The sequence below is a fragment of the Podarcis gaigeae genome (genome assembly GCF_964106915.1).
Source record: "Podarcis gaigeae genome assembly, chromosome: 8".
In the NCBI taxonomy this organism is placed as follows: Eukaryota; Metazoa; Chordata; class Lepidosauria; order Squamata; family Lacertidae; genus Podarcis; species Podarcis gaigeae.
The window spans coordinates 1523655-1546865 of record NC_139684.1 but is presented as its reverse complement, the minus strand read 5'-3'; the positions used below and the strand labels follow the sequence as shown (position 1 = coordinate 1546865).

At 44.7% G+C, this 23211-nt stretch overlaps 1 protein-coding gene across 1 annotated transcript in view; it reads left to right on the top strand.

Moving 5' to 3' along the window:
- KAT6A (lysine acetyltransferase 6A) overlaps nucleotides 1-23211 on the top strand; it is a 95612-nt gene that overhangs the window by 53416 nt on the left and 18985 nt on the right. The window contains exons 5-13 of the mRNA XM_083753112.1: nucleotides 240-321; nucleotides 942-1077; nucleotides 2230-2546; nucleotides 3535-3653; nucleotides 11912-12027; nucleotides 13344-13485; nucleotides 13998-14159; nucleotides 15868-15961; nucleotides 20193-20424. Coding sequence (XP_083609238.1) covers nucleotides 240-321; nucleotides 942-1077; nucleotides 2230-2546; nucleotides 3535-3653; nucleotides 11912-12027; nucleotides 13344-13485; nucleotides 13998-14159; nucleotides 15868-15961; nucleotides 20193-20424 — 1400 coding nt within the window. The remainder of the gene's footprint in view (nucleotides 1-239; nucleotides 322-941; nucleotides 1078-2229; nucleotides 2547-3534; nucleotides 3654-11911; nucleotides 12028-13343; nucleotides 13486-13997; nucleotides 14160-15867; nucleotides 15962-20192; nucleotides 20425-23211) is intronic.

Genomic DNA, 23211 nt, shown 5'->3' with positions numbered 1-23211 from the left:
AGCTTTCTGAAGCCTGGAGAGCGAGAGGGGTCGGTGCGCACCGACCCCTCTCGCTCTCCAGGCTTCAGCGAAAGCCTGCATTCGCCCCATAGGACGCACACGCATTTCCCCTTCATTTTTGGAGGGGAAAAATTGCGTCCTATAGGGCGAAAAATACAGTATATTTGATGATAACAGAAAAGAGTGTTCTTGGTCTAAGTGCTTGAATTGCAGTAACTTGAAATTTCTGTGCTTCGCAGGATAATATGCTATTTTGTGACTCATGTGATCGTGGCTTTCACATGGAATGTTGTGACCCCCCTCTGACCAGGATGCCAAAAGGTAAGAAAGGGTTAAAATATGCTGCAGGGGGAGAAACTCACACAAACAACCCTTTTAGCCTTCAAATTATAGATGTCTTTAACAGGCAGAACAGAATAGTAGCATAGGCTTGATTAAGAGTTCTGAATAACTTTACAGATAGTGTTGTAGTGAATAAGAGCGTGAGCTGCGAGACATGAAGAAGACCATGGCTTGAATCTGGCCTTTTCCATGAGCTTAGTAGGTTTCCTTAGGGAAACACAAGTCTGACAGCCTCAGCTCCTCCTCCTCATCCCCACCCCTCAAAAAACTGCAGTATAGTAGTATAATACTACTACCATATGTTAAAAGTTGGTGTAGGGAACTCTATGATTCTGTGATTGCAGAGAATGTATTTGAAGTGTTTGAACACTCAAGCAGTACTATATACAGTCCCAGGGAGAGCATTGCTGTTGTGTTCCTGTCCTGCTCATGGGCTTCCCATGAGCATCTGGTTGGGCACTGTGAGAACAGGAGGCTGGACTAGATGGGCCACTTGCGTGCCCAGCAGGGCTATTCTTAGGTTATATAAATAATACGGTGTTGTTCTCTGGGACTAACAGATGTTGACATACATTATGATGAGTCTGTTCACTTTACAGGCATGTGGATATGTCAGATATGTCGGCCACGTAAAAAAGGAAGAAAACTTCTACACAAGAAGGCAGCACAGATAAAGCGGCGTTATGCCAACCCAATAGGACGTCCCAAAAATCGATTAAAGAACCAAAATGCAACGTAAGTTTTTCCAAAACTTGGTGGCAGTGGGTACAGTGTGAATATGGATACCTGTGCAGTTCTGTTGTTAGAGATGTTCCATCTTCTTTGTTGGGTTAAATATTTTGGTACGTGTTCTGGAAAGATTATGAGTACTTCTGTCCAAATTTTTAATGCTTTTTGTTTCTGAATGTGACACCAGGCATATCTTTTCCTTTGTTGGATTCATTAATTTCCCAGCTTCCTAAAACTCAGCATTTGTTTTGGTTTTCACATTTTTTTATTTGTAGAAGTCTGTTTACACCTTTCAGTGTAGGCAGTTAGTCCTCAGTAAAAAAACTTTCGGTGCTGATTTCAAGCAGCCCAAGCTTCTACTTAGGAGGTAGATCTCTATGCTAGATAACAACAATGGCCATTCTTAGCTTGCATTCCCACTGAATCTAAAGTAAGCGATGAGCTTCCCTCCTTCAATAAAATAAGTTTGAGCATCCACTTTGCTCTCTTAGCTTGAGGCAATATATAACTATGTTTCTTGCACTACAAACCCTTCTAGCCTCTCAAGTTAGACTGGCAGAATGTTCTGCTGCCATTCACTTGCTTTTCAAGATTTTTCCACACCCATGAAATCTGGAGGGTGCTTGGATTGTTGCTTTACAGAACACAGGACATGATCCATGTCACTGCTGCTTTTGAATATTTAGATGGCTTCCAATTTTGCTCTAGAGTTCCATGTCAGAAAGGTGTGGGAGGGAAACTATCTGAAGGGTCAAAGAAGCCTTGCCATTAGGATCATTATACACTGCTCTTAAACACTTGAGTTCTCGTGGCATTTTTTTGGTGGTGGTGGGGATTAAGTACGTAACTCCTATACACTTAATTTTTATTCAGAATACCAGATTCCTGAGAAATTTGGGAAGGCTCCAGTTCTGTGTACAGTTAACCATACAGTAAGCTTCATTGAACAGAGTTGGATTTGCTTCTGAGTAAACTTCCATTAAATTGCACTGCAGGTATCTTTATTGCCCAAGGAAGAATTTGAAATTATCAGCTGGCTAATACCCTGCATAGCTTCTCTTTCTGGCAGGGGGTTGGACTCGATGACCCTTGTGGTCTCTTCCAACTCTATGATTCTATGATTCTAAGTCTCTATTACCCACTTTACTATTTGTTTAGATCAAAAGCCCCCTTCAGCAAAGTTCAGACGGGACCTGGTCGAGGTCGTAAGCGCAAGACTCCCCTATCCAGTCAGTCAACTTGTTCGTCAGAAGGGGGCTATTTGGAGCAAATCGACGGCCTGGAATTCTGCAGAGATGCAAGCACCACCTTGAAATTCAACAAGAAAACCAAAGGGCTAATTGATGGCCTTACCAAATTCTTCACCCCATCCCCTGATGGGCGTAAAGCTCGAGGAGAAGTGGTGGATTACTCTCAGCAGTATAGGATCAGGAGGAAAGACAATAGGAAATCAAGCACTTCAGACTGGCCTACAGGTAGCTAATTGTAGAGGGTATTATCTCTTCTTACTTTTTGGACTTCTAATTTTCAATTTGAGAACAGATTCTGAAGAAACTTCAACACTTTGGTTTTTTTTTACATTATCATAAATGTTGTTGGGGCACAATACATTCCTCTGAAGGTTCTTGGGTGGAAGGTTCTTGGGTGGAAGCAGTATATATATATATATATATATAACCACGTACAATTAAAGGGTCATCTTCAAATACACCACAGAACCTTGGCAAAGTGTATACGCTAAAATCATCATAATATATCTTTTCATTTGTGGACAACAGTCCAAGCAGTGGAGGTTAGTGTGTATTATTTTGTGTTTGTTAAGATTGTAAGAATGTTTATTTATTTTATTAGACTTACATTGCACCTTTCCTCCAAGGAGCTCAAGGTGGCATATATAGTTCTCCCCATTTTCCTGGCACAACAGCCATGTGAGGTTGGTTTAGACTGAGAGCACATTTCCACAGTCCAGGGGACTATGCCTTCTCCCAAAGCCAAGGCAAACTTAAAAGAAGATTCCACCTAAACATTAGGAAGAACTTCCTGACAGTAAGAGCTGTTCAACAGTGGAATTTGCTGCCAAGGAGTGTGGTGGAGACTCCTTCTTTGGAGGTCTTTAAGCAGAGGCTTGACAACCATATGTCAGGAGTGCTCTGATGGTGTTTCCTGCTTGGCAGGGGGTTGGACTCGATGGCCCTTGTGGTCTCTTCCAACTCTATGATTCTATTCTAAGTATTGATGGGTGAGAGTGGAATGGTTATACCACTGGAAGAACTGAAGCTGCCAGGTGGTGGGGTGGAAGGGGTGGTATGTCACAGTTTAGTCTAAAGGGGTAGCCTGCCATGAACTTCAAAACATATTAGTGCAATAACCCCCTTTTAGATAGTTATTTATCCTGTGACCACCTTACATATTCAGCGGCTTAATTTCAGGAAATTCCATTTGTCGTTGTGTGTTCATTTTCAGACAATCAGGATGGCTGGGATGGAAAACAGGAAAATGAAGAATGGCTTCTTGGAGGTCCAGATGTCATGACTGAGAAAGATATGGAGTTGTTCAGAGATATTCAGGAGCAAGCACTGCAGGTAAAATTGAATGAAGCTTGCTTTCAAAGGTATGGTTAGTAGACTCCTACAGAGGTGCGGGTGGCGCTGTGGTCTAAACCACTGAGCCTGGGGCTTGTCGATCGGAAGGTCGGCAGTTCGAATCCCCGCGACAGGGTGAGTTCCTTTTGCTTTGTCCCGGTTCCTGCCCACCTAGCAGTTCGAAAGCACGTCAAAGTGCAAGTAGATAATAGGTAACGCTCCGGCAGGAAGGTAAACGGCGTTTCCGTGTGCTGCTCTGGTTTTGGTGTTCTGTTGCGCCAGAAGCGGCTTAGTCATGCTGGCCACATGACCGGAAAAACTGTCTGAGGACAAATGCTGCCGGCTCCCTCGGCCAGTAAAGCCAGATGAGTGCCGCAACCCCAGAGTTGTTTGTGACTGGACTTAACTGTCAGGGTTCCTTTACCTTTTTACAGGGGTATATTAGTCATAAGATGCATAGTACTGAGAAGATTGAGACAGGTAGTTTACTGAGGATTTTCTGGGAACCAGCCAGTTGATAAGAAGTGATGAGGTGTGATGCTGATGAGAGATAAGCAGGCAGCTCTGAGGCAAACTTAAAATATTATAGCCCAGAAACATGGGGCTGACGATTGGGCATCAAGGATTGTCCAAGATTGTAAGATTTGCATGCCAAAGCTATACAATAGCTTTGCTTGCTTCAAAACTGAATCAGAGTAAGTCTGTACCTTCCTGTATTGGACATTTCTTCCTCCCTGTTTTAGTGCACATTGAATTCTGCAAGGGCTTGCCTGGCATTTGTGAGGGGAGTTTGCTTGTTGTTCAGTGTTCTGTATAAATGATATTGGCTTAATGCAGAGGCATGGTAGATTGTTCAATATTCCATGTTTGTGCACATCTGTCTAAGCATGGCCCTTCAGCTCCTGCATGGCTGTATTGGTACAGATACGGTATGTCCTGTTTCAAAACTGCAGGGGAAAGGAGGCTTATAGGTTATGTTTCTTGGGAGGTGTTGATGACCCTCTGCCTGGAAGAAGACAAATACAAAAGCCAGCAGAACCTTTGGAGTAAGCAGATGAAGAAATTGAAAAGAAAGCTTGTTGGTATTTCTGTAACAGGAAGATTCCAAGGTCATATATATCCATGTGTTGATGGGAATACAGAAACAAAGGCTCATGTGTTGCTAGTATGCTCTTTTTACAAATATTTGGTAATCACCTCATCACCAGTGTTCGGAATTCACTGTGCACCATGCACATTTGCTATTGGCAAGGGTCCAGTTGCAACTACATGGAGATTTCTGGGCGCCAGGTTGGTGACTGACATCTCAATCGAGCCAGATGACTCGTGCAGTAAAAGTTGTGAGTCTTGTGCTTCTGCGCGGCTATCCAAATCATGGATCCCTTGCTGGGCACCTTAGTCCTCCATCATCACATCAAGGAAAGTAAGTGCAGGGCTGAATACAGATCTATTTGACTGTGCTACAGCCTTTCCACAGGCTACCCAAATGGAACTCACAAACCACAGTTTAAAAACCTCTGCCTTAGTCCATAGTTTACATCTTTTCCATTTCTGCTGCATTTCTCCTTCTTACATATTGGGACAGTCAAGCAATGTAGTTGAGATCATAGAAGCGTAGAATTGTTGGAAGAATTGTTGGAATTGTTGGAAGGGATCCTTAGGGTCATCTAGTCCAACCCCCTGGTGAATAGACATTCCGTTGTGGTGGCCATGACCAAGGTTTAAGGTGTCACTTGGCACCTGGCTTGTATATCTGAGTTTCTAACACTGCTCATCATTATCTCATCCAGGAGGTTTAGTTGATTATTACATGAGTCTTCTCTTATAGACCAAGATAAGCTGGTGACAGCAAAGACCACAAATATTTTAGCTTCTGCCATTAAAGTAAGGACCACAACAATGTCCTCTGAAATTGACACTTTTATATTTAGTTGTGTTTATATAGGTGCACTCTGTGCACAAATTAGAATGGCTGGTGCAAATATATTATTTTTGTAACAGGTTTTTTTGGTCAGCCAGCTTCAGGCCTTTCAGACAGCACAAACTAGTTAATCTCTGATCAATGTAGACTTCTGATATTTGAAAGTAATTGCTTAGCATATATAGCATGGTGTAAAATCCAGAGTACTTGCTCATGAGTTACTAAGCAGCCCTACATCTCTTTGCAACTTCTGATAAATATTACTGTTCTCTTTTCTTGCTGATATTGTATATACCGTAACTTTGCAAAGACTTGTGAGTGTGAGTTTGGCAGAGATTGGGTTAAACTCAGCTGAGCTGCTGACGCAGTGCGTATCCAGGTAGAGCAGAGTGCCACACCTGAGCAAATCGGAATACGCTGAGCAGAGGTGCAAGGATGGCTGGCTGAGTTGTTGGAGAGAGACCGTCAGGTGGAGGGAGTGGTCTGTGGCTGGGTGCCACCGTTGTGGGAGTTGGACGTCTGCTTTGATGGGACTTTGAGCTGTTATGATGTGCAAGCAGTTGTACTGGAACTGGGACTCCACCTTTATCTCAGGCATCTATTTGGAGGAGAATTCAGTGGTTATCCAGAAGGCACAAACATGCAAGGCAGTGCCACAGGTGCAGTCTGAGAGCATCCTTGAAGCATCTCCATGTAAACCAGTGTGGTTCTGTTGGCAACAGACTGTGAGCTGAGTAATTTCAACGCTGTCCTGTCTGGGATTAGCAATTCTAAACTACGCTTTTTGAATTGTGGATTTTCATAGATACTGTATTGTGTGTCTCTCATTCTTCCATGGAATGATGTGTTCTTAAATTGACTTCTATCAGGTGGTAGAATTCTTGAGTTTCAGTTTGGGTGATTGAACTTGTGCTACCCATTATATTTGAGGAGCCAATTGCAAGAGAGTTTCTAGCATCAAACATGATTTTGATTTGGCTATTGTGTGCTTTTTTCTCTTTTGACTGAGGATATTTTGTATCTTAGGGAAAGTAAATTGGCTGTTGCAGCCTTTCCCTTAGGAAAACCCATCCAATCCCTCAGGTTTTTTTCCTTAAAAAAGAAAAGGGGAAGAAAGAGCCCTGGGACTCAATCAGTGGCGAAGAGGTATCTTTAGAGCAGTTGAACTTGCTATTGTGCACACTATTAAGTAACTGAGAGATTTTATTTGTGTATTGCTGTGGAAAGGTACATCAGGTTGTTTTCTGGTATGGCAAGATATGAGGGAAGAACAAAGAGATTTGGTGAATATAGCTGTTTCCTTATTGCTGCTTTGAGATTATTCAAATGTAAAGGTGGAAGAAAAATGGCAAAACAAGAAATGTCTACAAACGTTTGGAGAAAAAATGGTTCTGCCTTAACTTTTGTATAAAAACAGAAGGATTTCCTTGTTGAATTGCACCAAAGGTCCATCATAGTGCAGCATCCTGTTTCTAGCACTGGCCAGCCAGGGGTCTCTATTATTCATGGGAGGAGCCTTCTCCTGGTAGTCAGACATAGGTAAAGGGACCCTGACCGTTAAGTCCAGTCGCGGGAGACTCGGGCTGCGGCACTCATCTCGCTTTACTGTCCAAGGGAGCCGGCGTTTGTCCGCAGACAGCTTCCAGGTCATGTGTTCAGTATGACTAAGCTACTTCTGGTGAACCAGAGCAGTACACGGAAACGCCATTCAGCTTCCCACCGGAGTGGTACCTATTTATCTACTTGCACTTTGATGTGCTTACGAACTGCTAGGTTGGCAGGAGCAGGGACCGAACAACGGGAGCTCACTCCGTCTTGGGGATTTGAACCACTGACCTTCTGATTGGCAAGCCCTGGGCTCAGTGGTTTAGACCCAGCTCTTATCCTAATCCAGCCCTTCCCATCTTGATCACCACCACATGTTTGAACTACAACTACCATAAAGAGAGTTTGAGTTCTAAGCATCTGGAAGGGACCAGGATGGAGACCGCTGTCCTTTAAAAATCCCATCAGTATCTCTCATGATAGAGAATTCCAAAGTGCTTTTAGCACAGTTTGGGTAAAGAGTAAATCAGTATGAATATTATTTCAAGACATAAGCGGGTCACCAGTTCCTGTTTAGCACTTTTATATTCTGAAATTAAATTTGAAGTCTTTTCTGCACAGTTAGAGGGATAAGTTCTCTGTCCTTGCAGTCTGTGTTAAGGGTGCATTTTTGGTCACTGAGGCCATTTATTTGGATAAGTTATCTGCTCTATTCTACCCCCAAGGCTCTCCGACAGATGAAAGAATTCCAATTAAATATGCTATGGTTTATAAGACTGAGAATGAGTGTTATACCTGCATGCTCTTTTTTCTCTTGCACCGCACTGAAATACTTTCAGCGTTTGTTAAAACCATTGTTTACTGTTACTTCCAAACTGGGAAACTGGTTAAATCTTAGACTACAAACAAAGTCTGAAAATGCAGTCTGAATGAGGTGGAAACACATGGGCACAATGGTTTTTCTCAGTTGAATAAATCATGTTTTTTGGGGCCACAGGTATAAATATTTATGAACTGGTAGCACCCCATGTTATAATTAAATTATAGGACTGGTGCTCGCATCACCAAACCTCATTTTGGAGTGTTATGAGCAAAACATGTAGTTGGGTGCTCCTGCCCTCCCTCCAATCCCACAATGCTGCACTGCATGGGGTTACCTTGCAGTTCCAGCCAAACAGAGGCAGACTTTAACTCTAGTTGCCCTCCAAACCAGGCATGCAGACTGAGCTAAAGTCCTGCTTGGTAGGGCAAGCACAGTCCATAGTTTTCCAATTGAAGAATTGGATTACAGTGAGGGGTAGAGGCAGGTGTGTGAGGCTTGTTGAACCACCTAAGTATAGCGTGGGAATGCACTTGAACTGAGCTGTGTGTGAGAGAAAGGAGGAGACTCAGTTGCCACTTCCTGCATCTGAGCATTGAAAAGTGCCCTGTAGTTTATAGAAAAACAAAGGGGAAAAGAAATTGCTTTAAGCAAGCATTTCTGTGTTGGTTAAGCTGACCTAACTGGCCCCCACTGAGGGACTATCTGCACTGACTTCGTAGTGCTGAAGAAATGTGGGTGTGTGCAAAGGGAGGGAAGGTAAGAGATGGACCTTCCATAGTAGATAAAGTGCTTTTAGCACTTGTTTAGAACTTGATGTTTCCAAAAGTCCTGGGATAATAATAGTATTATCACCACTAAGCAAGTCTTTTTAATGTATAGTTTATTTTTCTCAATACACAATGTAAACTGAGATAAAAGAGTGTTGGAAGTCTAACCAGCATTTTCTCTCTTCCATTCACTCCTGAGCCTTTGCTTGTAGATGTAATTTGCAAAGCACCCTCAATTCTTCATAGTGTATATAAGGAAGAAAATGTGTCTGGTGAGGGGGTGGGTAGAAAGGGAAAGCTATATTTTACCTTATACATGCATGAAAAATAACAATGGAGGCCAGAGGTGTGCAGATTGCCCCAAAGGAAGATTTCCTTAAGGGTTGATGGCCATGATTCTTCTTGCAAAACACCTTTGCCATTTTTTTAAATGAATGATACCCAACTATGTTGTGCACAAAATAGACCCATTGAAATAAGTGGACATGAAATACTTGATTTCATTGCCTCATCCACTGGATAGCTCCCCATAATCTGGGTATTTCTAGATAGATAGATAATTTATTATGGTCGGAGACCAGCTTATAAAACACACTTGGGGGTATAGTCACAGAAGGAAAACAAATAATTAAAACAATGTACAACAATAAACTACCACAGGAAGTTGACCCAGAGTCACCCATGAAACCGAGTTTGGGGATTTTCTTAACGAACTAGTTTGAGTTGGGAGATGGTCTGCACCTGGAGACCTGTACACAGAATCTGGCGACCATCCAGGTCGTCTTCTGATCTTTGCCTAACAGGAAAAGGTCAAATTTTTGCGAGGTTAAAATTTTTGCGAGGTTAAAAAGGTCCAAATTTTGTGAGGTTAGCGAGCCTCACCAGTAAGGGATCAATGGTCTTACTACGTGCCTCTTCATAAGAGAGACATCTAAAGAACAAGTGTTCTGGGCTTCCTATCTCCCCCCAGTGAACAGGCGCAAGGTCTCTGAGAATATGGGACTTTTTAAAAGGCTCCTTCCAGGACTGGCGAGGGCAGAGCCGAGCTTCTGGCGAGTGTAAAAGCTCTTCTTGCATTTTTAGATATGAGAAAGATGAGATATGCTGCCAGTGCGGCTATATCTCTCTCGATTTCTCCAATTTTATAGTCGGGGCACCTTGAGCACTCCTGTTGTCTCTCGGTGTCTATAATTCTTTGCCTAACCATTGCTTTTGCCTGGCCCAACCCCAGGCTCAGAAGGGCTTGAGGGGCAAAACCCAGTTTCTGAAGGGTGTTCAGGACTGCAGTCTGCCAGCCTGACTGGAATTGGTCGCAGAAGATCAGTGGGGCTATTCCTCGGGGGAGCAGATTCAGTGTCAGCCATTTGTAGATTGATGTTAGGCAGATAGAAGCCTCCACTCTCATCATCCCCGTTTCTAGTCTAACCCATGCGTTTGAAATGCATCTGGGGACTTGTAGGAGAGCTCTAAGGAGTTTGAATTGAACTCTCTCAAGGGGGGAGAAAGCAGAGGAAGGTGGGCCCAGAAAGGGCCATAAAGGAGCTGTGCCAACGTTTTGGCCTTGTATAATTTTAGAGCCGCGGGGACGAAAAAGCCCCCTTGTGCTCTGAAAAATTTAAGGATACAGTTTGCGGTATTTCTATATATTTCTTTTGGTGACACTTTTCTGGTTTGATGTAAATATTCTTGAGAGAGAGGTGTTGCATCTTGAGTTTTGAAAACTTACACAAAACAAAACCCTGTTTGTAGGTTTGTAGCTCACCCATTGCCTTTTGTTGCAGTTCCTAACCAGGTTCTGTGCTGTCTATTACAGGTGCACTTGGGATACACGCCTGCCTGCCCCTGCTTCCTTCCCTCCCTTTTGCTTTTTCAGGAGTCATTTATTTCCTTGGATTTATTAAGTGGCTATTACCGTATTTTTCACTCTATAGGACGCACTTTTCCCCCTCCAAAAATTAAGGAGAAATGTGTGTGCGTCCTATGGAGTGAATGCAGGCTCCTTGGCTTCAGCGATAGCAACACGAAGCCTCCGACGCGCAGAGGGAGCGCTCGAGCGTTCCCTCCGTGCTCCGGAGTCTTTGCGTTGCTTTCGCTGAAGCCTGGAGAGCGAGAGGCATCGGTGCGCACCAACCCCTCTTGCTCTCCAGGCTTCAGGGATAGCCGCTTGAAGACTTCGGAGCGCAGCGCGAGTTCCCTCTGCGTTCCGGAGGCTTCAGGTTCCTTTCGCTGAAGCCGGGAGAGTCTTGCTCTCCCGGCTTCAGCAAAAGGAACCCGAAGCCTGCGGAGCACAATGGGAACTCGCGCTGCGCTCCGAAGGCTTCAGGAATCTTTGAGGCTGGCGGTGGGGGAAAGCAGTGCTTCCGCCCGCCAGCCCCAAAGAGCAAGTCAAAAGGAACCCAAAGCCTCCGGAGCCCAGCGGGAACTCCCGCCGCGCTCCTGAGGCTTCGGGTTGCCTTCACTGAAGCCTGGAGAGCGAGAGGGGCAGTGCGCAGCGACCCCTCTCGCTCTCCAGGCTTCCAAGGTAGCTGCCTGAAGCCTCCAGAGTGCAGCGGGAACGGAGGCTTCAGGTGAACACACCTTGAATGCGCAGAACGCACCTTGTTTTAGAGGGGGAGAACAAGAAAAAAAAAATTCTCCCCCTCTCTGCGCAGCACCCCTTCAGCGAAGCGGCAGGAGAAATGGAAGGGTGCGTCCTATAGACCCTCTGAAACAAGGTGCCTCCTATGGTCGGGTGCGTCCTATACAGCGAAAAATATGGTAATTCCTTTAGATTACTCTTAACAGGCAAGCATAATGCTAAGACGGATTGGACTAGCATTTTTACTAGCACACCTGGCTTTATATTTTTCTTGCTTTGTGAATTACAGTGGTACCTCGGGTTACATATGCTTCAGGTTACAGACTCCGCTAACCCAGAAATAGTACCTTGGGTTAAGAACTTTGCTTCAGGATGAGAATAGAAATTGTGCTATGGCGGCAGCAGGAGGCCCCATTAGCTAAAGTGGTACCTCAGGTTAAGAACAGTTTCAGGTTAAGAATGGACCTCCGGAGCGAATTAAGTTCTTAACCCCGAGGTACCACTGTAGTTCAGTGGAAGAAAACTGTGCTATCCCAAAGCTTTTCCTTCTTTCCTGGATTGCTGGATCTGTTAAGTATTGCTTTTGTTGTTGTTAACTTAGAGAGATATTTGTTTCTTTTACAGAAAGTAGGAGTAACAGGAGCCCCTGATCCACAAGTCCGCTGTCCATCAGTCATCGAGTTTGGGAAATATGAAATCCACACCTGGTATTCCTCTCCATACCCACAAGAGTATTCCAGGTACAACACAGGCCTCCTATTATACAGTTTACATTATGCAGCTGAATGTTTAGCAAGAGTAGGAAATAAAGTGTAACTATGTGTTAAGGCTGACAAGCTCATACTGTAAAGATATGCTCTTCTTTAAAAGTAGGACTGGATGTCCTCTGAACAAACCAAATGTGTAACCAAGTTAAATCATGCAATGTATATATTATGTATATAGGTATTTGCTTGTGTAGCATATTTTTTTAAGGTTGAAGCTATCAAAGAATTAATATATTTTAGTAAGTACTGTGACATGGCGGGGGGGGGGGAGAGCAAAGAGCATGGAAATTTGAGTGTAGTGGTTGGTGTGCAAAAATAGTAGCAAGGATTGGAGACACAGGATTTTGAAACTGCCCAGCCCCCCTCAGATCCTTCTGCCACTGATTTTCTTCTTGAAGTAAAGGCATTGCATTTGCAACTGTGAGAGTTGGCAACTTGTTTTTAAACAAACACAAGCACAGAAATGTCAGCATGTCAAATTGTGTTGGGTTCCTCGTTTCTCTGATCATCTTCACATACAGTATAGGTACAGATCTGCTCTACTTATAACCAAGGAAAACCAGACAATATTTAGTGATAACTGAAAGAAGTATTCAGAATAATCAGAGCTGAGCTTCCTCCTATCTTTGGGATTAACATACTGAAAGACTTTGTTTTAGTAAACATTTTGTAGATGTAAGTGTTCTTTATTTTCTGTGCCGTGCAGCAAAGAAACAGAAGAGCGGAATTTCTGTTTTATTGAAATTTGTATGATGGGAAGGGTCATAGCTCAGTGGTACAGCATCTGCTTTGCATACAGGAGGTTCCAGGTTTCATCACCAGCATCTCCAGGTAGATTTAGGAAGGCCCCTTGTTTGAAACCCAGGGGAGTGCTGCCAGCCTGTGGAAGTAATACTGAGCTAGATGGGCCAATAGGTCTGACTTGATAATAGGCAGCTTCCTATGTATGTTCCAGTTGCCAGTTGCATAAATTAAGGGGTGGAGGGACAGTACTGGAAAGGGGCCTACGGGGTCCCTTCATATCCAGTGATGGACACCCTTGGTAAACTTTAGGCTAGAAGTAATCCTAAGAGGTCTTTTTTAAGACCCCCAGTCTCAGTAACTGAATCCAACCAAATATACATTTAAACCTGCTCTTATGCTTTTTTGTTTCTATATTGCCTCCTGTATACCCAGCTTTAAGACAATGGACCTTTATGGGAATTGCCACAGTAGAGATAACAGTACTGATTGCCTCAAGTTGTAACCTTGCAAAACTGCTCAATGCATCCATGCCTTTAATCTTGCAGGCTGCCTAAGCTGTACATTTGTGAATTCTGTCTTAAGTATATGAAAAGCAGAACTATCCTTCAGCAACACATGAAGAAGTGTGGCTGGTTTCATCCCCCAGCCAATGAAATTTACAGGAAGAGCAATGTTTCAGTCTTTGAGGTAAGTGTCAAAGATTATTAGCTGCTGTTTATGTTCCTTCCTGAATCTCTGGGGCATAATCTGCTGTGAGCTTCCCAGAGAAGAACTGTTGTAGGAACCTAATTCCCTTGTAATGGGCTCTAATCATGGGTAGAATCCCCTCTTTGGGAGGCTGAGGGCAGCCCACTTTTAAAAAAACAACAACCCAGAACTGTCTTACTTTTGTAATATTTAATGAGTGTCTCATTCCATTCAGTAATGATTGGCTGCAAAACAGAAGTATATTGGCATTTTATGTTGTACATCCCTCTTAGGAAAAGGTTGGTAGTGTGAGGAGCGCTGGCCGCTTTGGGCTTCTCCTCAAAGTGACTACTTACCTCAGGTTGCATCCTTTAGTTCTTGAAGCTACAAGTCCTTAGATGGTTTGTATCTGTTTGGTATAATCCTACTTGATTTAAAGTAATCACTTTGTGTTGTGGCCTGCTAGCAGTTCATGAGGAATAGTGTCTTGACCTGTTCTCCATTTTTCTAAGGTGGATGGCAACGTCAGTACCATTTACTGCCAGAACCTGTGTCTATTAGCAAAACTCTTCCTGGATCACAAAACGCTCTATTATGATGTGGAGCCATTTCTCTTCTATGTGCTGACGCAAAATGACATGAAGGGTTGCCACCTGGTTGGCTATTTCTCCAAGGTGAGCGGTGGGGGGATTTCCACTTGTTGGTGTTCTGTTGGTGTCCTGACAATACCTAAGGGAACTATAAACCAGGAGCATATCTATCATGCACTTTTAAAAAAATCTGCACCAAGTTAATCCAAATATTGGGTGAGGAAAGGTGGATTCTTAAGCTTTTGCTTAATTGATTGCTCTGTTTTTGCTAATCATGAGGAGAGGCACAAGACACTACAGGCCCTTGCTTAGCTCCTGGAACTTTTCCTGCTGACATGTGCAGGAGCTTTGGCCATACACTTTCCCATGCCTATGCTTGCACTTAAAAGAAAAAAGGCTGGGAATGTCTTTTTGAGACTGAAACTCTCAATAAACTGAATTCTGCACCCAATATTGCATTCCACACTTTTTTTGTGCTTGTGTAGATTTGCTTCATACACACAACCCTGACGATGGCCAAATACCTAGTGTATGCAAAAAGACTATAAACTTTCTTTTGTTCTTCCTGTCAAGTCTTGTGTGTGATAAGACTGGCTATACCTCTGGAAAAGTTTATTCACACTGGTATGACTCGTATCCAAGAAAATATAATTGGATTTGAATTGTGCGTAAACTGAAAGTAATTTTTCAGCAGATCTAAATTTTCTCCCTCCTTAGTGTAGTGGATCTAACCAAACTAGTGTCCAGTCACACTTCTGAAGTGATGGGTATAATTTTATGGGTTCCAAACAGCCTTTAAAGTTCTGCATAAGCAGAATCCAGGGAATTGAAGCAGTTAATCAAAGCAGCTTTCTTTTTTATGATGTTGAACAGAGTGTATTCTCTAAGGAGCATGAATTCCAGCCTGGCAGCTCTGAGGGGAGAGGGTTTTAAATGACTTCCTAGTCCCTTGGGTGGTGAGGAGGAGAGTTAGTTGGTGAAGTAAACATTAATTGTTACCTTCAATGAGCTTGCTTCTCAAATCAGATGCTGATCTCATTTCAGAGCTTTTGTTTGCATTTTGGTAAAGAGACCATGGAGGCTGAATGTGGCTTTAGTATTCCTCACACAGGGACAGAGAGTTACTTTGAAAGGCCCGTCTTAACACCCCCCCCCCCAAAAAAAATAGAAGTTGTTTTTTACTTCAACACTTTCAGAAAAGGAAATAATGTAGCCTTAATCTATGGCCATCCTCTACCCCCCCCCACAAGCCCACCTGCAGATGGACTTTTATTTTGTCTTCCCCCCCCCCCCAAAGGTTCTTTATTGCTTTGGAAATCTCTGAGGATTTGAAAAGCCCTTTGTAGAGAAGTAGGGAGAGAAGTTTGCTGTAAGTACAAGGTCCTGAAATGATGTATTACAGGGGAGGGGCCATAATTGGTGGTGGTGCAGGTTCATACTTGAGCATCTTTAACTAAAAAGGATCACAGGTAGCAGGACTGGGAGGGCTTATGTGACTGAGACCCCAGAGAACCACTGTCACTTGGAGTGGTAGACATTACTGCACTAGGTACATGAATGATACAGGTTTACAGAAAGCAACTTTGTGTGCTCAGTGACAGTTCTTTCTTCCTTTTCCTTCCTGGCTGTGATCACAGAGGTTCAGTGGCTTGATAATGCCTTGTGTTCTTTCCTTGGAGACTTGCTTTTGGGGTGATTGTGATTTACCCCAATTAATTCCTCATCGAGAAGAAGTTCTTTTCCATCTTGCTAATCTGTGTTTGTGTGTGTGTGTGTGTGTCTCTCTTACTAGGAGAAGCACTGCCAGCAGAAATACAATGTTTCCTGCATAATGATTCTTCCCCAGTACCAGCGCAAGGGCTATGGCAGGTTCCTCATTGATTTCAGTAAGCATATTCTCATTTTTCTGCCTTTCTCTTCAGCTTCAGATTAAAGTTTATGAAACCATGCAATTCTCCAGCACTTTATTTCAAGAGCATTAATTATCTGAAATGCCTACTTTTTGGGATTCTGGCCAGCATCCTTTTCCCAACTGCTTTCTTGCACCCCAGATGCTTGCACACAAGCCCCCCCCCCCATCACACTTCAGCCCACAGGGACATCTAAGATGGCACTTCAGAACTTGCTCTTCTTCCCTGCTTTCCTAGCCATGTGGAGAGGCAGAAATTTTATTTGTATGTTTAAAAGGCTATTCATATCCTGTCTTTTCCACTATATCGTGCAAAGTGGCTAACAAACACATCAAATCATTTACCAGTAGTCTTTACCCTTTTCACTCCTGGGACTCACCTGTAGCATTTGAAGACCCACTTCTTATTTTTTTGACCATATAGTTGTGTGAATTTATTGACAAACAGTAGCATAAATTTATTATGCGTTTTGGCTGAAATACAACCTGATTAGGGAAAGTGCCCAGTTTGCAAATCTACTACATCAGTAGATGGGTTTCTTCTTTCAGAAGAGAGTAAAGCGGACCATCAGGGCCAGCCCTGAACAAGGCAGCTGCCTCAAGCAGCAGATGCTGGGTCTGGTGAGGGCACCCATTTCTTCTGAGCCCCCTGACCACTTGGCCCTATTAGAGGAGGGAGCTGTGTGTGCCTCAAAGCCTGCCTTGCACCCCAAAGCTTTCTGATGTGGTAGAGGTTGCTGTGCTGTTGCTAGGTGCGGAAATAAGTTTGAGCTGCCAGTCAGGCTGGCTTTTGTGTGTTCAGTGTAGGTGGGCACCATCTTGCCTTTGACTGCAGACAGCAAAACATTTTTAGCTGGCACTACTGATAGGTACCCCTGCCCGTACGGGCCAGTCGTGTCTGACTCTAGGCTTGTGCGCCCATCTCACTTAAGAGGCCGGGGGCCAGCGCTGTCCGGAGACACTTCCGGGTCACGTGGCCAGTGTGATGAAGCTGCTCTGGTGAGCAAGCACCAGCGCAGCACACGGAAACGCCGTTTACCTTCCCGCAATAAAGCGGTACCTATTTATCTACTTGTACTTAGGGGTGCTTTTGAACTTCTAGGTGGGCAGGAGCTGGGACCGAAAGACGGGAGCTCACCCCGCCGTGGGGATTCAAACCGCTGACCATGCGATCGGCAAGCCCTAGGCGCTGAGATTTTACCCACAGCGCCACCCGTGTCCCAGGGCACTACTGATGCTGTGGTGTAAACCACTGAGCCTTGGGCTTGCCGATCGGAAGGTTGGCAGTTTCAAATCCCTCAATGGGGTGAGCTCCAATTGCTTGGTCCCTGCTCCTGCCCACCTAGCAGTTCGTAAGCACGAAGTGCAAGTAGATAAATAGGTACCGCTCCTGTGGGAAGGTAAACATCGTTTCTGTGCGCTGCTCTGGTTCACCAGAAGCGGTTTAGTCATGCTGGCCACATGACCCGGAAGCTGTCTGTGGACAAACACCAGCTCCTTTGGCCAGTAAAGCAAAATGAGCGCCGCAACCCCAGAGTCCTTCGTGACTGGACTTAATTGTCAGGGGTCCCTCTACCTTTACTGGTGGTTATGACATATCTGTGCAGCTTCTGCTGTTTAATTTCCCATTATAAATGTTTGTCTGAAAAATGAACGTATCTCAGTATACATGGCTAATTTGAGTTCTATAACTTGTGGAAATGTAGGCATTAAATATAGAATTTCCATTTTTCTGTTCAAATTAGTTTTGTACTAAATATTCAAGAAAAAATATTAATATTACAAAGGAACAAAGGCATATATATCCTTAAAGCTTATAGGATCGTCGCATAAAGGAAAACAAAGAAGCAAGGTGCGTTTTATGGAGGGCTCAATGGCAGTGGCATCAAACGCAAAGGGAATACAGCCACATTGCTTTCTGGAGGGAAAGCAAAGAGCCAGTTCCAAAGCTAAGCTAACCACCTTTCGCCAAGTCCTTCTATCTTTTATATTCTATTTTTATCACTGACCATCACTTCTGATGGGCATCTTCCCATTTGGTGAGGAGTGAGGCCCACATTATTCACTCTTATAGGAATGCTGATGCTCACTCACTCATTGTCAGGAAAAAACACATGTACTGTAGAACCGGACGAGGGGACATCTGGCTCTGACCATTGGTCATGCTGACTGGGGCTGATGGGAGTCAGAGGTCATCTGCAGAGCCATAGGTTCCCCATTCCTGCTAAAGAACTTCCAGCAGCAAAACCCTTTCATTAGCTTTCTTTTAATGCAAAAGTTTACCCATGTACAGTCTGCTTTAATGCTTAGTTTACATAAGTGCTTGAGACAGTAGCTCCTTCATTTGCTTTACTATCACATTGTTGAGACTGATGTGCAAGTTGAAGGTTTGTGAAAAGTCAGCGGATTATGAAGGTTGGTTGGTTTTGTATTTGAACTTACAAATGAAGAGTGGAGGGAGTTGATTCAAACAGAATTTTTAAACAGACAGGTGAATGGTGAGACCTGCTACCTGGGCGGAAGAGCATCTTTGGTGAATTTTGCACCAGGAAAATCAAGTTGCATCTGCCTTTTAGTCCTCATAGTGGTATCTTGTAGCAGCCCTTGGACTTCATAACTTCAAAGCTTGACTAACGTAATGTAGTGTCCTTGGGATCACCTACAGAGAAACCCTCCAGATGTCTCTGGGCTGACATTACCATCAGCCACATGGCCAGGGGCCAAAAATGTCGTTGTAGTCCAGCAACACTTGTAGAACAGGAGCAGGAGGTTCCTCCAGGCCTGTTTTTGAAAGTAGCAGCTAGAATGTAACCCTGAAACCTGCCTGCTGATGAGGACAAGTCATAGGGAGTGTGAACTGAATGGGTTTTCCATGGCCAACAGAAGCTTCATATCACCTATATATTTCATGAGTAACTGTTAGACAACTTGCTTCAAACCAGTAGGCTTGGCTAGATCACCCTCTTACGTGACAGCAGCCTTGTGGCATGATAAATACATTACAAATACATTTTGGCATATACTTTTGTGAACTAGGGTCCACATGAGATCTGCTATAAAGTCGCTCACATCAGTGGCTTTTGGATCATTCTCTGGAAAGTAAGGGAAGAGAAGGAGATGAAGGCATATGTAGAGGTAGCAAAGGTAAAAATAACATGTCTAATTAAAAAGTGAGTCAGTTGTTAATAGTTGTATTCTGGATCTAGCAAGGATGAGTGAATCAACAGAGTCAGCCCTGTGTTCACACAGCAGGAGTGAAAGAGAGAAGTACTGTGGGAAGTACTAAAAATAGTAAGAGGGCCAAGAAAACGTAATTTGACCAAAATACTCTGGATAAATTAAGCATTGAGATAAAGAAGTGCCTGGATTTCCAGTTCCAAAACCCCCACCTATCTGTCCTTGCCTCTCATAGCAAGTTCAGCTGGCAAGTGCCAATGGGATGATGGCCAAAATGGAGCTGCTAAAAAACAAGAGAGAGGTATGCTTTAGGAAGAGGGAGGAAACCTTAAGGTTTGCAGAAAGGCAAACAATCAATAGAGGGTGGGGAACAAAAAGGAGGGGGGAAATTCCCCAAACAACTGGGTGAAGAATGAGAAGGCTTAGTGGAAACTGTGGCCTTTGGGGGGGGGGCAGGGGGAAAGGCCATGATTTCTTGACCACAACCCTGAACAGGAGGAGCTCTGCTCTGCAAGATTTTTTTTCAAGTTTCACTTTTTTCACTGTAATAGAAAAAATCTGCCACCTAGTGGCACTGTTTATACCAATTACAGTCAGAAGTAGTGAAGCCTGCAAGACCTTTCCCACTGATTTACCAGCGTTTGCTTCCATGATCCCATGGGAATTGGTGCTGAAACACTTCTTGGTGGCTGGGGGGGATTGGTTGACCTTTTCTGAAATCAAAAGTATTAACTGGAGGGTGTTCTACATTTCTGTCCATGTTTCTGAAAAATTCAAAATGCCTTCAGCACAGATTAGAATCATGTATCTCCTTGTACAGGTGGCTACCTCTGTGTGGAAGGGGGTGGGAAATGCTGGTTCCTCTGGAGAGAAGAGCTTCTGGGTCCTGTCTGAGAGCCACGGCTGTTTTTGTTGACTTAAATTCCAGTCAGAGTGCCTGACCCTATAGCTGAATAAGGAGCAGACACTCAAACAGGGTAGGCTGGCTTCTGTACAGAGCCCAGTCCTAAGTGTTTTCTGCTTTCTCTCAGGTTATCTCCTATCAAAGCGTGAAGGCCAAGCAGGATCCCCAGAGAAGCCGCTATCAGATTTGGGTCGTCTCTCTTACATGGCTTATTGGAAAAGCGTAATCTTGGAGTGCCTTTATCACCAAAATGACAAGCAACTCAGCATCAAGAAGCTAAGCAAGCTGACTGGCATCTGCCCTCAAGACATCACTTCCACCCTGCATCACCTGCGAATGCTTGATTTCCGAAATGATCAGTGAGCATCGTAGAATTGGAGGGCCAGAAATGGCAGGGTCATAATTAAAGACATGGCTGTGCCCAATGGTAGATTTCTGTGGAAGCACTGCAAAAGTGCAGTAGTTTTGGGTGTAAAACTGTGCTTCCTCTTAAGGGGGACAGAAACCCAAATCATCCAAATTTCTAACCCTTACTGTTCTGGTACACTGCTTTTAAAGTGAGAGCAATTTTAGAATGTGGGAAGCAGAGGGATTGCATAATTTATTTACTATAGTCATATTCTGCATTTCAGGATATGGATCTTTTCAAGGTGGATCAAAAGTAATATCAAAGCAGGCTAATGGAAATCACAGCCCTCTGTAGAGGGATGGGGACATTCTCCCATGCAAGCAAAACAGTCTCAGGTGGGGCATGAACTCAGCCTACTGCCTAGTGCTTGATGGTGCAAACACTGACTTGCTTAAAGGCAGTTAAACAGTTTCTCTTCCTCTGAAGCGCCAGTTTTAATTCTTGCCTGACTCAAGCCACTGCTGAAGCCAGTCCCTCTGACTCTGAAGCTCCTCTTTTCTCTTACTTGTTGGCATTGCCTGCTGCGATTGTGGTGTTGAGGAGTTTATGGTGGGCCCCTTGGAGTATGTGTGACTTGCCTATTAAGGAAATAGTTTTCCCCTGGTGTGTGTTGGCCTCACTCAGTGTGAACTGTTTGTGTGTGTGATTTAACAGTCCATTTTTAAAAAAATAATTTTTATTTTCCATTTAAAAATATATACAGTGGTGCCTCGCAAGACAAAATTAATTCGTTCCACAAGTTTTTTCTTCTTGTGAGTTTTTCGTCTTGCGAAGCACAGTTTCCCATAGGAATGCATTGAAAATCAATTAATGCGTTCCTATGGAGACCGCTTGCCAGGCTGGCGGTGTGGAGAAGGGCTTTTCTCCCCACCGCAAGCCTTCAGGACAGGTATGGGAACAGAGGGGAAGGCGCGCAGCGCTTCTCCTCTGTTCCCAGGGCTTGCGGTGGGAGGAGGGTTTTTCCTCCCCATGCTAACATTCAGAACAGCATTCTGAAAGTTGGCGGTGGGAAGGAAAACCCTCCTCCCACCGCAAGTCTTCAGGACAGCCTTCCGAAGACTGCCGGTGGGACGGAGAGACCTCCTCCCGCCGCCAGCCTTCGGAGCAGCCTTCCGAAGACTGCCGGTGGGGCGGAGAGACCTCCTCCCGCCGCCAGCCTTCGGAGCAGCCTTCCGAAGACTGCCGGTGGGGCAGAGAGACCTCCTCCCGCCGCCAGCCTTCGGAGCAGCCTTCCGAAGACTGCCGGTGGGACGGAGAGACCTCCTCCCGCCGCCAGCCTTCGGAGCAGCCTTCGGCGGGAGGAGGTCTCTCTGCCCCACTGGCAGCCTTCGGACAGGTACAGGAACAGAGGGGAAGGCGCGCAGTGCTTCTCCTCTGTGCCCGGGGCTTGTGGTGGGAGGAGGGTTTTTCCTCCCCACCGCCAACATTCAGAACAGCATTCTGAATGTTGGCGGTGGGAAGGAAAACCCTCCTCCCACTGCAAGTCTTCAGGACAGCCATCCGAAGGCTGGCGCGGGGAGAAGGTCTCTGCGCCCCACCGCCAGCCTTCGGAGGAGCCTTCCGAAGCCTGGCGGGGGGAGAAGGTCTCTGCGCCCCACCGCCAGCCTTCGGAGGAGCCTTCCGAAGCCTGGCGGGGGGAGAAGGTCTCTCCGCCCCACCGCAAGTCTTCAGGACAGCCTTCCGAAGGCTGGCGGCGCATTGCATACAATGATCTTTCAAATATTGTGTAAATTTACTCCAGTCTTTTTGGAATACTTGGTCATGCTAGTTTTGGATTTCCCCCGTCAGCTTCACCAGTTCCGCAAAGTCCATCATTTTCATCTGCCACTCTTCTATAACAGTCTGTTTTTTACCCTTTTCATAGAATCATAGAATTGTGTTGGCAGGGACCCGAGTGTCATCAAGTCCAACCTCCTGCAATGCAGGAATATCTGCTAAAGTGTCCATGTCAGATGGCCATCCTAACCTCTGCGTAAAAACCTCCATGGAAGGAGAGTCTGCAACCTCCTGAGGGAGTATGTTCCACTGTCAAACAGCTCTTACTGTTAGAAAGTTCTTCTTGATGGAATCTCCTTTCTTGTAACTTGAAGCCATTGCTCCTCTTGAGCAGGAGAAAACAAGCTTGCTCCATCTTCCACGTGGCAGCCCTTGAGATATTTGAAGATGGCTCTCATATCTCTTCTCAGTCTCTTCTTTTCCATGCTAAACATACCCAGCTCCTTCAACCACTCCTCAGAAGGCTTGGTTTCCAGACCCTTGATCATCTTGGTTGCCGCCTTCTGCACATGTTCTGTTTAAGTTTAGGCCCATCCCATTTTCCTCCGCATGTGCTGCTTAAATACAAAAAACAAAAACCCATCCCACCATTTTGTGTCTGTTCAGTTCTTCCTGGTTTTCTAACAGTCTGTCTCCCTACAATCCTGTCTCCCATGTTGCGGTTATTTTTGCCCCATACCTTTTCTGGCTGGGGGGGAGGGGTAATTAGAGACTGTCAGCACCTGCAGTAGCAGCATGGAAGTTAATAAGGAAGCACCAGCACACAAGAGACCTGGAAGCATCTGTGGCAGCAAGCATAACATCTAATTTAACTGCTGCCATTATGTGGATCCCTGAGAGGACCGAGCATGAAAGGCTTCATGTCGGCAGCAACTGCAGTTCTAGATGTTATGTTAGCCACTGTTTGTGAGCTTATCAGGGCTTAGCTAGCTCACCCCAGGTCAGCTGCCACTGCCTTTTG